The sequence below is a fragment of the Malania oleifera genome, chromosome 9 (genome assembly GCF_029873635.1).
Source record: "Malania oleifera isolate guangnan ecotype guangnan chromosome 9, ASM2987363v1, whole genome shotgun sequence".
Taxonomy (NCBI): domain Eukaryota; kingdom Viridiplantae; phylum Streptophyta; class Magnoliopsida; order Santalales; family Ximeniaceae; genus Malania; species Malania oleifera.
In genome coordinates this window covers 85,432,495-85,454,038 of record NC_080425.1, presented here as the reverse complement: position 1 = coordinate 85,454,038, position 21,544 = coordinate 85,432,495, and the positions used below count along the sequence as shown (strand labels likewise).

Genomic DNA, 21,544 nt, shown 5'->3' with positions numbered 1-21,544 from the left:
GAATGCTGCACTCTTGTCTATCCAGGTGTCCAACTGCAAAGTTTCTTGCGCGTGCCGATCGCAGACAATCTTCATTAACCTGCGCCACCGGCTCTCGTTAGTCACTCCCGCTTCTCAAAATTGTTATCGGACTCGTTGGCGCTCTCAAATTCAATTAACCCGTCCATTCTCTCTCTGAAAGTACGTGCATTTTTTCCCAAAATCCCAAAAAATATCCCTCAAAATTAATTAAAATTCCCTCTGTGTCCTTTCCTCTGCATTTTCCACTCTCACTCTCTCCGTCAAAAATACTCCGTCGTATTCACTCCTTTCGCAAGCTTTCTTCGCAGAGCCATGGACGGAGGAGGACAGTACAATCCTCGCACGGTCGAAGAAGTTTTTAGGGATTTCAAAGGCCGACGGGCCGGCATGATCAAAGCTCTCACCACAGGTCCTTCATTTCGTGTTCTGCGTTTCGTTTCTATGAAAATCGCCGTGTTTTCTGGTTGGAATTTAGGTTTCTTTTAGCTCTTTAAAACTTTTCCTGTTTTCTGAATGTCTTTGCGTGTTCTTTTGGTTTTTCTGTTGCAGATGTGGAGGAATTTTATCAGCAGTGTGACCCTGGTTAGGGTTTCTTCTCTCCTTCTCTTCGAACAATCCTATATGTCAACTTTTTGAATGCTTTAGACCCATGTGCAAGTTGTTTTTAAAAAATAACTAAAGTGCTATTCATACATTTTGCGGTCGCGCATTTTTTGGTTTGGCTGATTACGGTAGTGCGGCGGAATTTCTGTTGTGAAGCGGCGATATTGTCATGATATTTTCTTCTTCGTATTTTTCTTCATTTTCATATACACGTTGTTGGGTTAACATTTTCTTGAGAGCCTTTATTGCCTTTCTAAAGTTGGAATTTTTTTCCCCCGCTCCTGAAAACTGGTGAATCCCCTTCGCAATGCTGTTGAAGTTTACCTTAGTACTAGCGTTCTAACCTTTTTTTTTTTTTTAATATTATAAATTTTATGGTGTTCTGCTGCATTGTCACTTATGGCCAATGACCATGATTATGGTTTTGTTTGGACTTTGGAGCTGTTTCTTGCAGCAAGATTCTAGGTGTATTCAATGAAACAGGATATACAAAGGTCTCTATTGTTCTGTTTTTTTCTCCTATTAGATGAATTAGTTTTGCACAAAATAGATGCAAAGGTCACGTGTCTATTTGATGGGAATTTCTATGTGGGAAATGGGTGCTGAACTTTTAGCGACGTGGGAACTGAGGGTTAGTTGCCATTTTACTGAATTGTTTTAGTGTCATATTTCGATTTATGCCCATCTGAATTTGTGTTATCCTTGGATTATTATTGTTTTTTGTTATTATCATTTAGTTTCGTTCTATATCAGTGCCTGGATTCTTATTATATCTACATGACTTAAATACGGTGGTTTAAATAGTCATATTAGTTTCTTTGGCCCTTGAGGTTGATCTAATCCAAAATTGACTCGCAAATTTACTTGTATGTTATGCATGGTAGGATTGCGTGGACCAATTCATATTGGATTGAGGCTTATGAATTTTTTTAGAAGAATAAGATGATATAAGCATTTGAGGTTTTTGTACATGTGATGTGAACTCTCTGTCAAGTCATTAGCTTTGAAAAGGGGATTTTTTTGAGAAACTGAAGACCATCTAATTTGCTACAAACATCGGCCTTGTGTGCTTTATCAGGTGCCACTGTGCATCCCCTGCGTGTCCCTCTTTGCGTGTGTGTGCATATTGGTGTACACGCGACCTCAAATTGTAGGACATGGGGACGTACTTTAATTTTTATAATTCGTCATTCTAATCTTCCAATGTGCTACGGTGAGGTGAAGTTCATGTGCAGTATTATTTATTAGACATGGGTAGTCACTATTATTAGAAGAAAGGGAAGTGCATTTGCTTTTACATACTTGGATTACTTTTCATTTTTATACAGTTTGTACTTTGTCTTTACACTTTAGCTTCAGGGGTATTCTTGGGTGTCTCTTTGTATGATATGCAAAAGGATTGGAGGGCAGTTTCATTAACTCTTTTTCTCCCTTTTTTTGGAGGCCTTCTTGTCTGGCTATTCCACTTCTTTTTCTTTCTCAATAAATTTATTTATTTTTTCTATAAAAAAGATAATTTGTTATTGTTGCAGATGTCTTTAGCTGCTTGTGCCATCTCCTATTCTCCTTGGTGGCAATTGGAAACCTGCCCTTATGCAACGAAAGCGGCACTCTTGATTTACTCAGAAATGCACATGCTTTGATATTTTAACGAATCTACTCTTTGAACTTTTGTGAATTTCATTCCTCTTTCTTTGAAAGAAGTGATATGAAAGCTGTATCATAATGATTGGAGGGAAAGTATGATTGATGTTATTTTTGAACCTTTTGTTGTCCTTTTGGTTCACTCTTTATGTATATGAATAATGGATGTATCAGATTTTTCCATATCATTAAAACTAGTTGGAAATATGCTGGACAATGGTTTTTTATTTAAAAAAAAAAAAAAAAAAACATTTGTTAACTTGTACATTGGCAGCAAAATTTTTATAGTTTGGTAATCTCCCTCTTTCTTTCCTTTGGTTTTTTTATTTTCTATTTTTTGGGGGAGCGGGGGTGGGGTTTCCGGTGCTTGGGTGGGTGGGTTGTTAAGATATTGCACCTTAGCATATTTGACTGTCATTGAAAGTACAATTACTTTACTAGGTTGTCATTTTGTCCTTTCATTACGCAGAAACTTGTTTAGATGTCATAATTAATACTTAACTAAAGCAGACATAGGTTTCTGTGTGATTATGTGTTATATTTTTTAGCTTATTTATTTGCTGATTTAGCATCTGCAGCATTGTAATTTGTATAGCATCAGATTACATTTGTGTTGCATTGCTTGCATGGACTGACTTCTGTTTGACCAATACTCAAGTACACACTCAAGTACGCCATAGAAGCTTTATCATGTCGATCTAGTGCTAGCAGATTCTGGATGTAATTTTTAGCTTCGTTGCATTATATCTCTCCTTCCAAGCATTCAATTTTTTTTATTTGGTGCAGAGACATCATAATAATACTGTTTTGATTTGTTAATTTTTGCATGCTTCTTACGGAAGCTTCAATCTCTTATGGGGGTCTTTTTTGTAGTAAATGTTGAGTGTTGGCGCTTGCAGATGCCACAATTGTTGCATTGTATGTAATATACTTTTATTAGAATTCTATATGTGAAAAAATTGGCTCCTGTTGGTTGTGTTAGTATATTTCACGGGAATTTGTTTATTAAGGAAAATGATATCTGCTGAATTTGTGCTTCCCTCGTGGGTGTCTTTTTTTAGGTTATATTGTAATCCGCCATAAATTTTAAAAAGAAGAAAAGAAAGTGAAGTAAAAGGAAATAAAGTGAAGTCAAGGTTGTCATTATCAAGATCCTATGTAGGATTGTTAAGGGGGTGCACAAGATTGGGTCAAGATTCTACTTACAATGTAAACTAAAGATTAAAAAAATTATGTATGTGGAGTTGTATGACAGTCCTCAACATAATATGCCTAAAAATTTGCTGCTAAGTTTAAGAAGTTAAAACACATTTTAGGAATTAGCTCAATTGGCAGAGCCCAACGATTTTGATTAAAAATTTGGGTAATCTGAAATATGAAATACAAAGTGCTTTGTAGAGGGGTAAAGGACTGTTATGACAGGTTTATGCAATAATTGTGATGAAAAATGCAAAAGAACGAGGGAAAAGGAAGAAATGGCTAAGGTAAATCCAATGACCTGCTGTAAGCTAGTAAGCTTCTCTGCCCTAGAGTCATCAGTTGTAGAATTCAGATCATAAGAAGAAGTAGGAATGAGAAGAAAAGGAAGAAAGAAGAAGACGAAAAGGAGCTTTTTGTTGAAGGAAGGATCAATAAAATCATTTTGCCAATTGAACTTTGAACTGAAAAGAAGGAAAGGAAAGGAAAGCTCTTTGCTGAGTGCTGAGTGGCCGAGTCTGCTCATCATTTCGAGGGGGAAAAAAAAAAAATTTATATTGTTTTCTATTGAAGAAAAAGAGAAAGATCTCTGACTTTCTGCTTTGTCGAAAATTAGAGATTAGATAGTGAAAAATATATCCTGCTGTCGATCAAAAATGGGAGAATTATCATATATACCTTGCTGTCCTTTGAAGTTCTGTTGAACCTCTTCAAGAGCTCTCTGTTGAAGCACTTCAAACTCGGGTTGTTGAAGCTTTGCAAGTTCAAGAAGGAAGAATCCTGCTGTCCAGAGCACTCTGCAACTTCAAAGCCCATAAACAGAAAAAACCTGATCCTGTTCTTAAAGTAAGATGAGTAGGATCCCAAGTGGGATCGATATCCTGCGATCCTAATGGTGATCCTACATGATCTTGAATCCGCTTATAATCTGGGTATTGGGCATCTGGATTATTTGATCATACAACCCTATGATCCGGATCATGATTTTGATAACCATGTTTTGTTGTCAAACCAAAATAAAAACTTCAAATGAGTATGGTGAAAAGGAAAACTCTTTATTGTGATACTACTTTCATGCTTGAAGCGGGCAAATTTGCCCTTGCTGTTTTGTTTTTATTTTGTATATTTATATTGTAATCATTTGTTTGTTATTCTGGTTTTGGTCACTAGTTATGCAATCTTATGTTTTTATATTATTATTATTTAATCAAAGACCATATTTGCTATGCAAATAAACAATAAATCAGTGTTGTAACTTTAAGCTTCATATAGTCTATACATGGTTTGAACTCATCTGTTTTATTTAAAAAATTTTTTGCATCTGGATCTTTTATTGAAATTGAAGGACACAGGAAAGGAAAAAAAAAAAAAAAATCTGTTTCAAACGGTTTGACTGAATTTTTTCCTTTACAGAGAAGGAGAATCTGTGCTTGTATGGATTTCCTAGCGAGCAATGGGAAGTCAATTTACCAGCAGAGGAAGTGCCTCCAGAGCTCCCAGAGCCTGCATTGGGTATAAACTTTGCAAGAGATGGAATGCAAGAAAAAGACTGGTTATCTCTAGTTGCCGTCCATAGTGATGCATGGTTGCTGGCTGTTGCCTTCTATTTTGGTGCCAGATTTGGATTCGATAAAGCTGACAGGTACACAAGGATGCTGGTAGATAATTTTCTTTTTGGTGTATTTATTTACCGTCAAAGTTTTACTTTGATAAGTTCAAGGAAAAGGAAATCGGAATTAGTCCCCTTTGCTCACTGTTTTAATTTGTTTATTTTTCCTGTAAAATTGCTTGACGTGGTTATTGTAGATTATTTTCATAATTTCCCAGTAACTTATTTATTTGAAATGCACTGTTATTTCTTTTTCTATAAATTATCTTTCTCAATGTTTTATGATGTGCAAACTGGGATTCAATGGTTGGGTAGTGGCTTATTTGTGAGGGAATAATTCCATACCAACTGTGGTGTCCTTTATTGGGTTGATGGATTTGGTTTTTGTTTTTTTATATAAAATTTAGGTGATATTTTTGATTTTTGACTTTTTTTTTATTGATGTGAGGAAAATTTGGCCAACTCAGAGATGCAAGCCTCATCAATATTTGACCAGTCGACCCAATACTTGATTGGTTTGATAGATAATTCTGTTGGAAATCAAGCCTTTTTGGTAGCCTGAGCCTGAGTTCTAAGCTATTTAAATTCTATGAAATTGCTTGATAGTGCTGACCATATTCCTGAACTTCACTTTACATGGTGGCCCCTGCACATATTGTTGTATGAAGTATGAACAATTCCAAATTGAGCTTTATATGGTGCATTTACGTCCTAGAGAATGTACCAACTGGTTGAGCTTTGCTGCCACGGTAGTAGGGAAATTACTTTGTCATTCTTGCTTAAAAGTTGTTTTGGCTTATGAAGTTAGTTTGGGTGTTGTAATTTGATTGTTAGCTTGGGGCAACTCTCTTTTCATTATTCTGTTCTCTATATGCTGTAAAGGTGGTTTGCTAGTGGTTCACGAAAAATTTTGCATTACCACAGTGGACAGTTTTGGAAATGTGAAAATTAATTTGCAAATTGGTCTTACTTCTTTGGCTGCATAGAAATGTTATCAACTGCTATAAGAGCTGTTGGCGCTAAATAAGAACTTTCAATGTTTTTCTTTGTGCACAACATAAGAACCTGATGGTACATGACTTGCAGTATATAGGAACATTCTACTTCTTCATGATCGCTGTCTAAAAGGGTTAAATGAGGGTTAGTGTCAAACATGGGAGTCTTGATTTCAGGCTCTTCTATTGAAAAATCCAAGAAAGTGGATTAGAGGGTCACACACATGCACACACTCGAAAGGTTGATGTTAATCTTTTCATTAATTCACTCATGTTATTAGTTATATTGCATGTGGTTCTCTAATCTTACTTGCATAACATTAAGGTACAGCCAGAAAATACACGTTAGTTCAATTCAAATCCAAAATAATCTAATTGAAACAATCCTGATACACCATACTAATTTGTAGGATAACTAAGATGAAGAAAATCCTTACTAGCAAAAACCTCGAAGACTGGCTGATTAAACCCACCTAAAATATCTTTAACTAATTAATGAATTTGGGTTAGGACCCTTGACGCTACTCTTTTAAATTAGCCTGCAGAGAGGGTTGAATTGATCCATCCTATTTCTAGATTTCTGTCCACCATCATTGGAAACTGCCTGAGCCTAATAGAGATGCAAAGGGAGAATAGAGATGAGATCTCTTGGAAACAATTTCTTGGATTTTTAATTTACAGTTTTACTAACTGTTGTTTATTTTTAATTCAGTGGTGCAGTCATGACTGCACAATACAGGCATGCCAACAGGAGTCAACTAGAGAAAGCATGCACATGCTTGTGTTTGTGCGTAATATTTATATAGATTGAATGGCTCAGTATTTCAATAATTGACATCTGAAGTGTAAAAGCTTAGATAATTGACATCTGATATCTGCTCTACGTGGGCTATTTAAGTCTTACAGCTGTCATGTCTGGAGTCAAAATTGAGTATCTTAATCATGTTTTGTTTTTTCAAGCTGGGGAATGCTGACTGGAAAGTAGGATTAAGTTATTGACCTAAAGATCCACCTTGTGATTTGATGAAGAGCTTGTGGTTCTAGTATGCTGAGTAAGGAGTGGGATGAAATTTGGGGGTCAAGGCAAAGTGGAGCCCAATGGATTCAAATCAAACAGACAAATGGGACAAGCAAAGGATGTGGCTGAAGACTGTCCTTTTGGTATAAAAGCTTCTAAAATTTAGACTGATGGGGGCCAATGTGTTGTTGATCAGGTTTGTACTTGAGATAGTTAGTGCTCTAATAATGTAAAGGTGATGTCAGATGAGGCAGTGAAAAAATAGAGGAGAAAGCAACATCAAATATTTATGCTTGCTGCACTGCACATGGGTAAAAAGGGAATTCTCTTGTTAAGAGGCCTAATGATTTAAACATGCTGGTAAGTTGTTGAAAAGAAATGAGGAAAAACCAAGAAAATTGGGAGTTGCTCGGATGATGAAAGTGTGCCAGATAGTGATTTTGCATGTGATTGAGGATTAGTTTTAGATGAGGTATGTGATCAACTTGGATATGTATCAGAGTTTTCCGATTTATTGGGTGATATTTCTAATCTGCCTCCATCTTTGCTGGAGCTAGAGGATGTTTCTATTGTTGAAATGATGAAGAGTAGGCAATGAAAGACAAGCAGATGAGCTGAGACTAAGATTGGTATTTTGCCTGCCCCTGGTGCTTGTGTGGGGGAACCTAATAAGGAACCAGAGGCGTGGGAATTGTCAGAACAAATGGGTTTGTGGTTGTTCACTTGTCCGACCTGGCAGGCAAAAGCCTTGAAAAGTTTCTTGGTGTTATTGGCTTACACAGAGCCGTAACACCTAAGCCTTCAAAGCATATTTGACTTTTTTGAACTATGTAAGACTATAAAGCAAAGGCTTTGCATGCACCAGCCCAACCGTCATGGGCCTGAAACCATGAAAAATCCTGAAATTTATAACTCAAGAACTGGCAATGAAACTCAAAATACTTGTATCTGCCTGTGCATTTTCTGTTTCAGAATCTTACCATTTAGTTTTGTTGGTCCTTGTGCTAAGCTTTGATTTGTTTTATAATATTTTCCCAACTTCCATAGCAAATTGATCCATTGTGGATGATAGGTAACGTTTTTTTATTTTATTTTGGAGAAGTTCCAATGTCGGTCTTGTGCTAGATTGGGATTACCTGGTAAGCTGGCATCTCATCTTTGGTCACCATTGATTTAAGTAATTTGTGGTAGTTCATCAGAATGAACTTGAGTCCAGCAGTGATCACCGGCGCCTATATGTGGTACTATAGTATAGTCACTTAACTGTGCTTCACATACATCATCCTGCTTGTGCCTGCTAACTGGATTATGCCTTTCATTGGTTCTGAGGTGAGGAGTTTACTGAAATTTATAAGTTATTGGATTTTGGTTTGCTTTCTGCAAGAATTTATTTGTTTTTGTACATTTAATAGTAGTTCAACTTACAAAACTATTATAATAAAAAAGTATTATAATCTTTGTCTCTTGCTATTACTTGGGGGTTCGGTTCTAGTATTTGGTTGTGAATGCCAGTAAAGTTTACTTCTCCGGCAGTGTGGCGCGGGTGGGTGTAGTGTTCAATTCTTTAGATCTGCAAAGCAAAGGATTACCCAAGTGGATTTATACATTACTTTTTCTGTTCTTTGGTGGTGGTGTTATTATTATTATTATTGATCTGCAAAGTAAAATGATTACCCAAGTTGATTTATACTTTGCTTTTCCTGTTCTTTGGTGGTGGTGGTGTTTTTATTATTATTATTATTATTGTTATTGTTTGTTTGTTTTTTTTTTTTTTTGGGTTTTAGGGGACGGGAGTATTTATTTTTATTTGATCCCTGTCTGTTTTGGTCTCTGCAGTTGTTTTCCCCCCCCCCCCCCCCCCCCCCGGCCAAACAAAAAAAAAGCGAGAAGAAATTCATCTGATTCGTGTGATTTGATTTCGTAATTGAGCCCTAGTCCCTAATGCATAAGGGCTCATCAATTAAATAGAGATGATTTGGGTTGCAATTGCTTTGGTATAAGCCTAATGCTGAGGTGTCTTGTCAGTGCATGCACCTCCATTTATGCTTCAGCACACAACTTTATTCCTCACAAAAGTGTTGTATATGTGCTTGTGAGTTTTGCATTTCAAGTCCTAGTTTGCATTTTGACGAAAATGTTATGCACCCTTAGCCATATAAAATACATGTCATGTAGACAAGATTGCATTACCATAATGTTTTCAAAACATGCCTTCAGCTGCTTAAGACTTTTCTGGTGTAGACAAGATCACGTACAGGAGGTACAAATCCAGCTGTAGTTAACTGTGTTTATAGAGTAGAAATTGGCTATATCATTGAAAATGATTTACAAGAGATTGTCTGCTCGCAATCTGAATTCATCTTTAAATTCTATGAATTTCTGACATTATGTAGCGAATCTTGTTGCTTTATTTTGATGTCCTATCTTTGATGGCGTAGGAAGCGGCTTTTTAATATGATAAATGAACTTCCAACAATATTTGAAGTTGTCACTGGCACTGCAAAGAAACAAGTAAAGGAGAAGACGGCAGTTTCAAATCATAGTAGCAACAAATCCAAGTCGAACACTAAAGGGGTAAAGGATGCCTCCTTGAGCATACTTTTTTCAGTTCACTAGAGATGATCAGTAATAGTTTTTTGGGGATCAGCTTGTATTGGTCTAGCCACTTTTTTTAGATTAACTGAATTAATTTTACTTCAAAATTTTTTCTTTGGCTGTGAAGAACAACTAAAACTCAGTAGATCACTCCACCTGCCCCCTCTTATTTGTGGAAACCTTTAGGCTCCATTTGGAACTCAGAAAATATTGGGAAAAGGAAAGAAAAATGTCGAGGAATTCATATTTTCATGTTTGGTTATTGAGAAAAGTGAGAAAAATATATATATACCAAATCCATACACAAATTTGATTTTACACATCATTAATATTTGGTTTTTCTTAATTTTTAATCATACTAAAACAAACTTCCATTTTTGATAATATATGCAAGGAAAAATGAATTTTTTCCTTGCCTTTCCTCTTTCCAAGTAAAATCTTTGATCCAAACGGACCCTTAATAAGAGGAGGAAAGATAAACTTATAAGTAGCAACAGAGCTCTGTGAACAAAAAATAATGATAAAAAACTCCAGTGAGTCCCATGTACCTTGCATTTTAACTTAGCATACTTGTATTTTAATCTATCATACGGTTTGGCATATAAATCTTACTGGGTAAAAAGGAAAGAAGACAACTCCCAAGTGTTTTAATCTAGGAAATTTCAATTTATAGAACATGTGCTAGACAGTATGTTGCATACAACAAAATATGCATGAATGCATGAACCCTAGGCATGTATAAAGGTGACTTTGCCTTGGTGTTTGGAAAGACTTTTTTTTTTTCCTTGATGAGTTTACCATCTGCTTGTACTTTCACCTTGTTTGCCCTCATCATTTGGTGTATTGCTGCTGTCGCTGCTCTGGCTGGTGGAAGCAGAGGGGGTCTGAGTTGCAGGGAAAATATTCGAAGATGGTGCAGCCAAAAGATGAAGAGGAGGGCGTAGATGAGGAAGATGAAGATGAGCATGGTGAGACTTTGTGTGGCGCATGTGGAGAGAACTATGCATCAGATGAATTCTGGATCTGCTGTGACATATGTGAAAAGTGGTTCCATGGGAAATGCGTGAAGATCACTCCAGCTAGAGCAGAGCATATCAAGCAGTACAAGTGTCCATCTTGCAGCAACAAGAGACCTCGACCTTGACATTGCCATTGGGCACAATTCATCTTTCATTGTACTCTTCTACCGGAGGACAGTGCTAATTGCTTGGTCAGTTAGGTTTGATCTTCTTCTTTCTATTTTTCTCCCGGCTGTATCTAGTGCAAAATGTGAATGGAGTACACAGTTTTAGGGGGTTCTTACTCAAGTATGATACTATTTATTTGTAGTTTGGTGAAAATATCTAGCTGTTCAATTGGAAATTAAGATGTAGTTCTGTTTCCTCCTAAAACTTGTGGAGGCAAGACTGTATGGCAGACTAAGAAGACCTTAGCTATTTTTTAGCTCATCCTTAATCCTTGAAATATAAGTCATCGTTGCTAGGAGGATTTTGCCTTTGTGGAGGATTTAACGGGTTTTTTAGCTTGCCAGGCAAACAGGATTTTGATGAAGTTCTATTCCCGACCAATTAGAAAAAGGTGGGAGGAATCTATTTTGGCTGTTAGGGTGAAAAATGAGAACTTATAATCTATAAGACGCTGCCTTTAATTGTCCGCTGATCAATAGCTTGCTTGTCTAACTAAGCTGCATGGATTGAAACACTGCCTTGAATATTGTTTGTCATCTTCTTGTGCGCATCTCAACTACTTTGTATATTGGTTGAAGGCAAAGCCAAGAAAAATTATAATGAGAAGGGATCAGAGCAGCCAGCTTTAAAAATGAGTAAGTTGAGGACCATGTTTGAGTTTGATTTGCAGAGCTGAATGAAAATAATAAATATATAAATGTATGTTGTTTTTGTAGTCATTGTTATTTTATTCAACATATAATAACAGATGTTTTTATAGTGAGATTTAAAAGTATATATATATATATATATATATTTTTTCTCTTAGAAATTTGTATTGCGTTACATGAGGTTGAAATTTGAATGAAGAGTAAATAAAATGAAAAAAAACAAAAGTCAACAGGTAAAAATAGGAGGGTCTCATTTCATACATTATGTTAAAATTAATAACTACACAGTAGAAAAAGAATGAAAGAAAATGAAAATGCCAAGGCATTTGGCCACCTCCCAGCAGCAACCATCTCCGATTCTGATTCAATGCTCTACTACAGGAATAGCTAGCTGTCAAAATAATAATTTCTATTTCTCTTCAATATTATTTTTTTTAGAAAACGAAATATAAATCATTTTCTAAACTAATTATTTATTTCAATCTTATTTTATTTAAAAAAACTTGTATGCATGTTTTAAATCTTTATTATTTTAAAACGAAAGACAGACAAAACGACAACAACCACAGCTCGGAGGAGAAGCCAGCCAGCCAGCCATTTCAAACTGCGTAGTGCGAATATGAAATGGATGTGCTAAACATTGGAGAGCCGTTGGTAAACGGTTACATTCATATACATATGAATTTTATTTTATTTTATTATTAATTTTTAAATCTCGCAGGCAAGCAGGCAGGGGCATGAATTTTTCATTCTCATTCCTCTTCTACCCCTCCACAAATAAAAACACGTAAAAATTAACAAGTTTTTAATCCTATTTCATTTCAACCCTCCCAACAAATCCTCTTTTCCCACGTTCACTAGTAATTTTTGAGCCCTACCTTTTCTTCTTTCCCACCCAAGAGACCTTCTGCACAAGGAGACCCACAGAGGTGATGTTTAGATTATTTAAAAAAAGAAAAAAAAAAAAAAAATCTATCCCACAGTTCGAAATCCAAGCACTCCCTCATAAGAACTACACTAGAAGAGATCAGTAGTACAGAAGAATACGCACCATGACTAAATGGATGTAAGGATAATATTTGAGGGGTTGTCAATGTGAGGGCAGTTCTTGGGACGCTGCAGGTAATGATCATACCCCAACAACTCATCTGTTTGGTAGTGTGGAGTGTATGCTACAGACAATATACAAGTTAGATGATTTTAGATATGGGCATGATAGGGTGGGTCAGTCAGCAATACACATCCCAAATGGCAATATCACCCCCAAAGCCATCCCAAGGGTAGGTAGGTCCCCATTCCTTAAGCCAACCTATTTGTACCTAAAAATGAAAAAGGAAGGAATTACCGCAGCTTTCTACTCTATCACCCATGTTTGCTATTCATCATGAGGAATAGATAAATGAAGCCTCTGTAGACAGCTGAGGTTAATACAGCAAACAAACTGCCATAATGGAAACTATAAAAATTATGATCATTTCAAAAATGCAAGTCCATGATAATGACCGAAATAATAACAACCCAAAAATAAGAAAAAGACAAAAACAAATGATGTTCATGAACTTCATACGGACCACATATGTGGAAAAAACTTCCACCAAGTGTTAAACTACCTCCGTAACCATGGATATTGTAGATTATAAGTGTAGCTGAACGGTTAAAAGATACCATGCGCGCGCGTGTGTAGAGCATTATTATTAACACTTAGAGAGTAGATGTCATAGGCTCAAGACGTGGAAATAGCGACTTTCAAAAATGTAAGGTAAGGCTGCATACTGTAGACCCATTGTGGTCTGCCCCTTCCTTGAACCCCACATACGTGAGAGCTTTGTGCACCAGACTGCCCTTCAAATGTTTTAGCAACTATACAAGATCTCAATGCTCCTTCACTACAACAACAACAATAAAATCAAACCTTAAGTTCCAATAGGTGGGGTCAGCCATATGAATTCTTTTTTGCTAATTTATACGATCATGAACCATTTCTTTTGACAGATTCAGGGATATTAAATCCTTACTATTTTTTTTCAAATTATTTTAAGTCTACCCCTACCCTTTCTACTGTCCCCCACAATAACTAACTCACTTTTCCTCACTAGCGCACTATGTGGCCTACGTTGTAAGTGTCCATACCAATTGAGTTGTCCCTCCCTTATCTTATCTTCTATAGGAGCTACACCCAACTTATTGCGAATACGATCATTCTTTAATTTATCTTTCAATGTTATACCACTCATCCATCTAAGTATTCTCATCTCAACAACTTTTACTTTTTAGATATTATTCTGTTTCTTTGTCGCCCAACATTATAATCCTTATAACATAGCTAATCTTATAAATGTCCTATAAAACTTCTTTTTTAATTTTAAGAGTATTCTACAATCACAAAGCACACTTGAAACATTTCTCCATTTTATCCAACCTACTTTAACTCTATGCATTACATCATTTTCAATTTCTCCTTCAATTTGTATGATAGATTCCAAGGTATCTAAATCTACAAGTGTTATTTATTTCTTCATTATCAAGTTTAACTTTGATCTCCAATATTCCTCTTATAATTACCGAAATTATGTTTCATATATTCTGTCTTATTTCTACTTATCCTAAAGCCTTTAGATTCCAAAACTTCTCTTTATAATTTTTCTCTATATTCTTCATCATCAATGCTCCTTCACTACAAAAAATAAATGCCAATATATGCGAAAATTCCTATTTATATACATTAATGATGGAAACTATAACATTCTGATTATTTTTAATGGAAGCCCATGATAATGACCCAAATAATATTTGGAAAATAATAACCCAAAAAGGGAAAAAATAAAACAGATGGTGTTCATGAACTTCATATGGATAATCCAAGTGTGGAAACAACTTCTACTGAATTTTGTAGCTTATAAGCAGCTGAAAGGTACCACATGTATGTGTGTGTGTGTGTGTATGGAGCACTATTATTAACCTTGTCTACAGTAAACTTACTGCATCGAATGAAGCAAAAAATTCTTAATATAGCAATCTTAACCACTACTCCTTGGGCATTGGAATTTGGCACGTGTGAGTAAGCACTACTAATTGTGGAGGCTGCCACATAGTCCACATATTAATAATGCGGTACATAGTTACTATAGTGTTGCATAAAAAATCTCTTAAGCCAATCCCTAAGTTAGGCTTTAGAGAGATCCCTCGGAGTACACCCCGGGTCCTTACATATTTATCTTTTTTCAGGTGGTCGTGATTAAGGATCGTGAAGGTCGTTCAATTTTTGGCTGCAACACTTTTCTTTGTGTGTTTGTGTGTGTAACAACCTGCCTAGGTGATAAGAAAATAAACTTTTGAGAGACTCTGAAAGGTTAAAACACTTAAATACAAGACACAATACCATTTGTATTAAACAACCAAAAACAAGAAGTAAACCAAACCCCCCTAGTTGGAATTGACTATATAAATCCTTTTTTGTCATTCTACAAGATCCAAGATATTTGTTAAAATTTATTGAGTTGTGAAAAAAGTAAACTAATTTTAACAAATAATTGGATGCCACATCACTTGTCCAATTTCTTGTGATAATAGCAAAACTCAAAGCAATATCCTTCAAAAATTGAAGTGGGGTTAAATCATTCCTAATTATCTTAATTCTAATTATTATTAGGTCCATTACTCCACCCCCCCTACTATCATCAATATTAATGGTTCACTCTTCCTCATGGGCATGTTATTTGGCTGATGCCCAAATCATCATAAGCATTATTATCCTCTTTTGCTGGTGCTATCCCTACCTTGGAGCGAATGTGTTGATTCCTTAATGTATCCTTCAACTATAGTGGCTATACATCAAATATGCACATTAAATATTATTCTAATAATAACGTTACTAATATAGCTGAGCATTGAGTTAAGCATGTCTATCTAATGCGACACTTCCAATAATTTAAAATAGAAAATGAAAGATATAAAACCTGTGCATAGCACGAGTCTACAACTAGGAAATAATATATAAAGAAAACTGCAATTGCTTACATTAATTAACATTGAGCTGGCATGCTTACAGGAGAAGAGGAAAAAAAGGAGTGGGGTTTGGGGGAATACATAAAAGCACTAACAAAAAGAGAAAAAAAAAAAAAGGATTGAGATCAAAGTTAGAGAAAAACCTTTATGCTTTCTGACATCATGCTTTCTTCTTTCTTTTCATCATGTCAAAACCTCTTGATTCTTAGCAGATAACCGTTTCAGAAACTCATAGGTAGTAATCATTGTTGTTGCAGACATTGACATTGAAGCCCATCGAGGGCCCAATCCTCTGTAACAAGCCATCCAACCACCTTCCCTCACCAAGTTTCTAACAGTTTGTCCAATGGTTGGTCCACGACGACCATTCTCCTCGCTATCCAAAACTTGTAATCTCGTCTTTATTGTATCAAGCGGCATTGTAATTAAAGCTGAAACACCACCTGCCATGGCTGCACTGACCCCCTGAACAGCCATTATCATTTTCGAATCTGGTCGCAGTGCAGTGCTCCCATTCTCACTATTTCCATAATCTTTCTTCAGAAAATAGCAACCAATTCCACCCCAAACAAGCCGTTGTGCAACTGAGTAAGATGCCCACCAAACTGCATTTGAAGGGGCATAGGTTAAGATTGAAATCCCGAACCCTCTATACAAACCCCTTAGGCCATCTGAGATGAGAATTTTCCTAAATGCATCAATTCCGCCTAAATATTTACATGCTGAAGCATTTGGGATTTTTGATTTCTCACTGCCCTGCACCATAAGTCTTTGGCTCACAACATCAACTGGGGTCCAAACAAGCTGCGCTGCCATGGCAGCACTTAGCCCTGCAGCAGCATTGGCAATTGCCGCTGCAGATGCTTCTGGAAACCCTAATCTAATCGTGGCGGTCCCAACATTACTCTTTGTTACCTCAAGTGCAGTCATGTAAAGCGCCCTAGCAGGGATAGTCCCCATAAGGGATGTTCCAAACCCTCTATACAGACTGCGAAAACCTTCTTGCCCCACAAGCAAGAACGCCATTTTGATACACGAAACGTGGGACAGAGTTATCTGTTGGCGTGTTTTCAACACCACAACAGGATAAAGCGTAGCAGATACACCAGAAAAGAGGGCTGCGCCGAGGAAGAAAAATTTCGATTTGTCGAGCATTTGCCAATCGATGTCCGCCGGCATATGTATCTCTTGCGCCGAATCATCCTCGGCCGCACCCAAACTCATCTTCGCCACTTTCAAAGATTCGAATTGCACAAAATTGAAGCCCAACTACCACCACCCGCAGCTGTACAAAATCAACAGACGCAAAAAACCCTAACACTAATATCCGAGCTGTACAACGATGAAACCGTCAACTTATAATACAATAGCTGAAATTCACTAAAAATTACAGACTGCCAATCACAAATTTAGGGCTTTTTTTCCTTTTGCGAAGCCAGATTTTGGATCGAACGTGACTCACAGCAAAGGGATCTAACATGTCTCGACGCAAACCACCAAATTTATCAATTGATTCTCAATCTCTTACCGGGCAATCATCATCATCGTCATCTCAACAGTTCGATTTCCGAGAGAGAGAGAGAGAGAGACAGAGACAGAGCTGGTTGGAGTAAAATGGAGACGGGTACTGGGCAGGGAAGCAGAAGGGGAGAGAAAATTAGGGTTTGTAAGGAAGGGGTGAAGGGCACGTGGCGGTCAGCTGTTATGGATTTTGTGAACTGTGCTGTCGGAGCGGCGGAACAGTGCTTCGACACGTAGGTGACGTATCATGCCTATCCGCAGATTGGCCTCTACTCCACATCCGCTGTGCCCGTCCCCACTCCAATACCTTTCCACCAACCAATGGTTACCTGCCACGCCGGACAGATTCCCGAAGCCAATCTTTTTGCTTATGTGGCAAAAGATTATTGGTTACAGCTTGAAATACTTGGGACTCCATAAAACTCGTTATGTAGTTGGTTGATAAAAGCTAAAACAATACATAAAATTAAATATATGGAAATAAATCCAAATTAACACTTAATTTTTTTTTCCACATTTTTAAAGCTCATGATTTTGTCATATGTGGCTCCAAAAATTAGATTTCGTATTTAATTTTCATGTCAAATACTCGCGTTTGCTAGTGTTACTTTTCTATTTATTAATGTAAATGAGTTTGGAATTCGATACTTTAATGAGATTATGAGAAAATTTAGTTTTAATTTTTAATTAATTAAGTGAAGCTATTTATTGGCATACTATTTAACAAAGTGTGATTGAGTTATCTTAATGACAATTATTTTTGAAAAGGCCAAGTCTAAATTGAGTGTATAAAAAACAAATTTTTAGTATTAAAAATGAATGAATGAATTTAAGAGTACTATTATAGAAGAAAAATGTATTATTAATGTTGTTAAACTTGATCCAAAGTTCAATCACACAAAAGTATTAAATCATTGGATAACTCATTCAATCGATGATCAATAAGTACAAATATATTTAATTAAAAAATTATATTATTTTTAAAAATAATTTCATAAAATATATGTTGCGAAATGAATATAAGTTCGAAATTACATTATAATTGAAATATCTATATGCTATGTTAGAAGAGTTTAGTGGACTTCGGGACAAAAAGGGACTTCTTGTATTTTGTTTTACCTTTTTTTTTTCCCCTCTCCTAAGTTCTCTTCCTTTTTAACATTTATCCTTTTTTTTTTTTTAATAAAGAAAAGCCTAATGTTGTTAAAAGTGAAGTCGGTGCATCTCGGATTTCAATTACTTATCATGTGTTTTTTTTTTTAAATGATTCCTCTCCCCCCCCCCCCCTTTTTAATTAGAAAAATCGACGCATTTTGAGTTGCCATGTGTCTCTTCTTTTAAAAGTCGATTTCTCCCATTTTTTTAAAAGAAAAAAAGTACAATATTTTCAATTCACATAATAGAGTCCACGTTCTTTTGTTTATTTGTTTGTTTGTTTGTTTTTTTGGTCAAAAATCTAATCTTAAATCATATATGAACTGTTTCATATTTCATTCATACTTATAAAATGCTACTAATTGTATTTTGAATCAACTTATGATCAAAAGTCATTTCATTTGATTAAAATCTCTTTTTATTTTATTTTATGTATTTCCCTTCTCGCCGTGCAGTACAAGAATGCAGCTTGTTACGATTAATATGGAATCTCAAAATTCATGATAAACTTAATGCATAACTTCCACACACTAATTGACGAGATAATAAAAATCACAATAGCCTTGAGATAAAAAGGCTTATTTGCTCTGCTATATGGAAACTGTTCTTTGTATTGTAGTGCGTAAACTATCTAAAATTTTAGAGAAATTTTAAAAAATTATAAAAATTATTCATATTTTTACTTTTACAAAATTATCATTATTCTATGAAAAATATCTATTCAAATACATAATAGACATACTCTTTTAAAATAAATGTGTCTTCTTACTTATCTGAAGTACCTATTCTAATGGGTATTATTTAAGAGCTATCTCTTTCCATAATAGTTAATAGATACTTATGCATAATAGGCGTCTTACAATATATGTCTGCTTTAATAAAAGCATGTTTGTATCTCTATATAAAGAGACAGCGTCATGCAAGAGTATGCCCACACACGCCAACGTTATCTCCAAAATGCATCCTTCAGCATAGTTCACTATAAATGATGTAATAGTTACCTTTGGGATTTGGCTTCTATTGGTCTAGCCATTTTAGCATTTTAACTTGGTATACGTGTATTTTAACTTATCATATAGTTTGGTTGGCCATGATTTTGTTCTTACATGAAAAATTGAAAAGACGATGACTCCTAGGTGTCTTAATCTAGGAGATCCCAATGTGTAGAACATGTGCTTGACAGTATGTTGTGTAGAACAAAATATGCATGATTGCGTGAATCCTAGGCATGTTTAAAGGTGCCTGTCCTGTGTTTGGAAATATTCTTTTTTCATATGGAAATGGTAAATCGCTTATTACTCCATTGTGAATTTAGCTATAGTGTATGGAGTTATACGGTAAGTAATTTTTTTTGAGAGAGATATCAACAAACAATCTCAGTGGAATAAATTTTCTCTCTATATGCAAACAAGTATATCTCTACTTCTATACGCGCTAAAAATAATAAGAAAAATAATCAATTATACCAAGCCACAAGAACACAAGTAATTTTTTTACGTGAAAAACTTCCCAGTGTGAGGAAGAAAATCATGGGACCTAATTCAGTTGAAACTTCCACTATCAATCAAATAATGGGTACACCAAGTCTTCTCTTATCTCAATTATAGGTTACAAATATATCTCATCAAGATATCAACAATCTTGACAAATACAAATAGAATTAGAGAGAATATACCAAATTCATGGTTACTGTTCACAGGCAAAAATCTCAACTCCTGAGCTCCAAATCCAATTTCCACCGTTCATATTGTAACTCCTTAAGTCGTGAACCTTTCCTCCAAATTTTAGTTCGATCGGACCACAGGAGAAGCGGGATTAAAGTATTGATGACATCTGGGCAGCGTGAGAAAAATCACGTTTTTCTCTCTTTCTTGTGAGAAGTGACGGTTCCTCCCTTCTCCCATCTCTTTTTATAACTTCCTTTAGGTTTTCATACTAAAAGGGCTGAACTTTGGGCTTTCCTCCACATGGAAGGAAATAACCCAGCAAATCTCAGCATCGTCTGGCACACACAATCGAGTGTGAAATCTAAGAACTCCATCCTCAGCAACATTAAAGTCTGTGTGTTGCTCATCCTATGTCTTCTCTACAATTTCCATCAACTTTACATCTTTCAACTGAGCTGTTCTGATTCTCTCCCGTAAAGTTATTTGAACCACCATACTAGAAATGAATGCCTGATGATTCCCTTCTACCAATTTTACACCCAACCTCTCCAAGTCCATTATGATCTGGTGTGAAGCCATAACTGCTGAGGCTGACATAGCCCTAGATTTCGGGCTTAATGCATCCGTTACCACGTTCACCTTTCTTGGGTGATAGCTAATGGTGCAATCGTAATCCTTTATCAACTCGAGTCATATGTGCTGTCTCATATTCAACTCCTTTTAGTTGAAGAAGTACTTGAGACTCTTATGGTCAGTAAAGATTTCGCACCTTGCACCATAAAAATAATGTTGCCATATTTTCAACGTAAACACAACTGCTGCCAACTTCAAGTCGCGCATAGGATAGTTTTTTTTGTATTCTTTCAATTGACGAGACGCATATGCAATAACTTTCCCCTGCTGCATAAGAACACAACCAAGTCCCTTCTGCGATGTGTCACTATAAATTACAAATCCACCTATGTGATAACCCAAGAAATTCTTCTAGGACTCGTTGATGAACACAGGGGAATCGTAGACGAGGGTTCTTTACGATCTTGTCGACAAAGACCCGTCTCATCGACGAGAAAATATCGAGAGAGGGTTTAAGGCAGACTAAAACTCATCAACGAGGGTGTGAGTTCGTTGATGAACTTTCTATAGGATTCGTTGACGAGGTGACGTTTCTTGTCGACGAATCCGGCCCTATAAATAGTTGAAACTCGAATTTTTAATCAAAATCTTTAGCGTAGAAACCCTCCTCTCTCTCTACATTTCCCTCCCCTTCTCTCTTTGATTCTGGCCCCATTTCTCTCCGGATTGAAGATCTGAAGCCACCACGATGTTCTTGGCGAAGTTCTCCGCAAGTTTGCCGAAACTGATCGTGGGAAAAGTTGGTTTGAAATTCATCCCAAACTCAGGGTAAGACATATTATTCAGTATTTGCTTTCCCCACAGTTATAAGAAACGTAGTAGACAAAGAAATACTGATATTTTGTTCTGGGGTATATTGTTTTCAGGATGTTGAGCTAAGAACCCTTCGGGTATAGGGCCAGAATTTAGTAGAAGTTTTTTAGATTTAAGGTAAGGGAAATATATTATGTTAGAAATTTTTAATATGTATACAGAAGATTATGAATGTGTATTTACAAGCATGTAGATCAGATTATTTTTCCAGAGAATTATGAATATTATTTT

General features: G+C 36.0%; 2 protein-coding genes across 2 annotated transcripts; one reads left to right on the top strand and one right to left on the bottom strand.

Annotated features, from left to right (window-relative positions):
- Positions 1-146: 146 nt before the first annotated feature.
- Positions 147-11,167, top strand: LOC131164480 (PHD finger protein ALFIN-LIKE 4-like). The gene is made up of 5 exons (XM_058121693.1): positions 147-430; positions 571-603; positions 4,879-5,107; positions 9,526-9,661; positions 10,560-11,167. Exons 1-5 carry the CDS (start codon positions 334-336, stop codon positions 10,824-10,826), a joined length of 762 nt encoding a protein of 253 aa, XP_057977676.1. The 5' UTR covers positions 147-333; the 3' UTR covers positions 10,827-11,167.
- A 1,801-nt stretch (positions 11,168-12,968) lies between these two features.
- LOC131164479 (uncharacterized) lies at positions 12,969-17,210 on the bottom strand. The gene is made up of 2 exons (XM_058121692.1): positions 15,668-17,210; positions 12,969-13,405 (listed from the first exon to the last, which is right to left on the bottom strand). Exon 1 carries the CDS (start codon positions 16,746-16,748, stop codon positions 15,708-15,710), a length of 1,041 nt encoding a protein of 346 aa, XP_057977675.1. The 5' UTR covers positions 16,749-17,210; the 3' UTR covers positions 12,969-13,405; positions 15,668-15,707.
- Between the last annotated feature and the right edge of the window lie 4,334 nt (positions 17,211-21,544).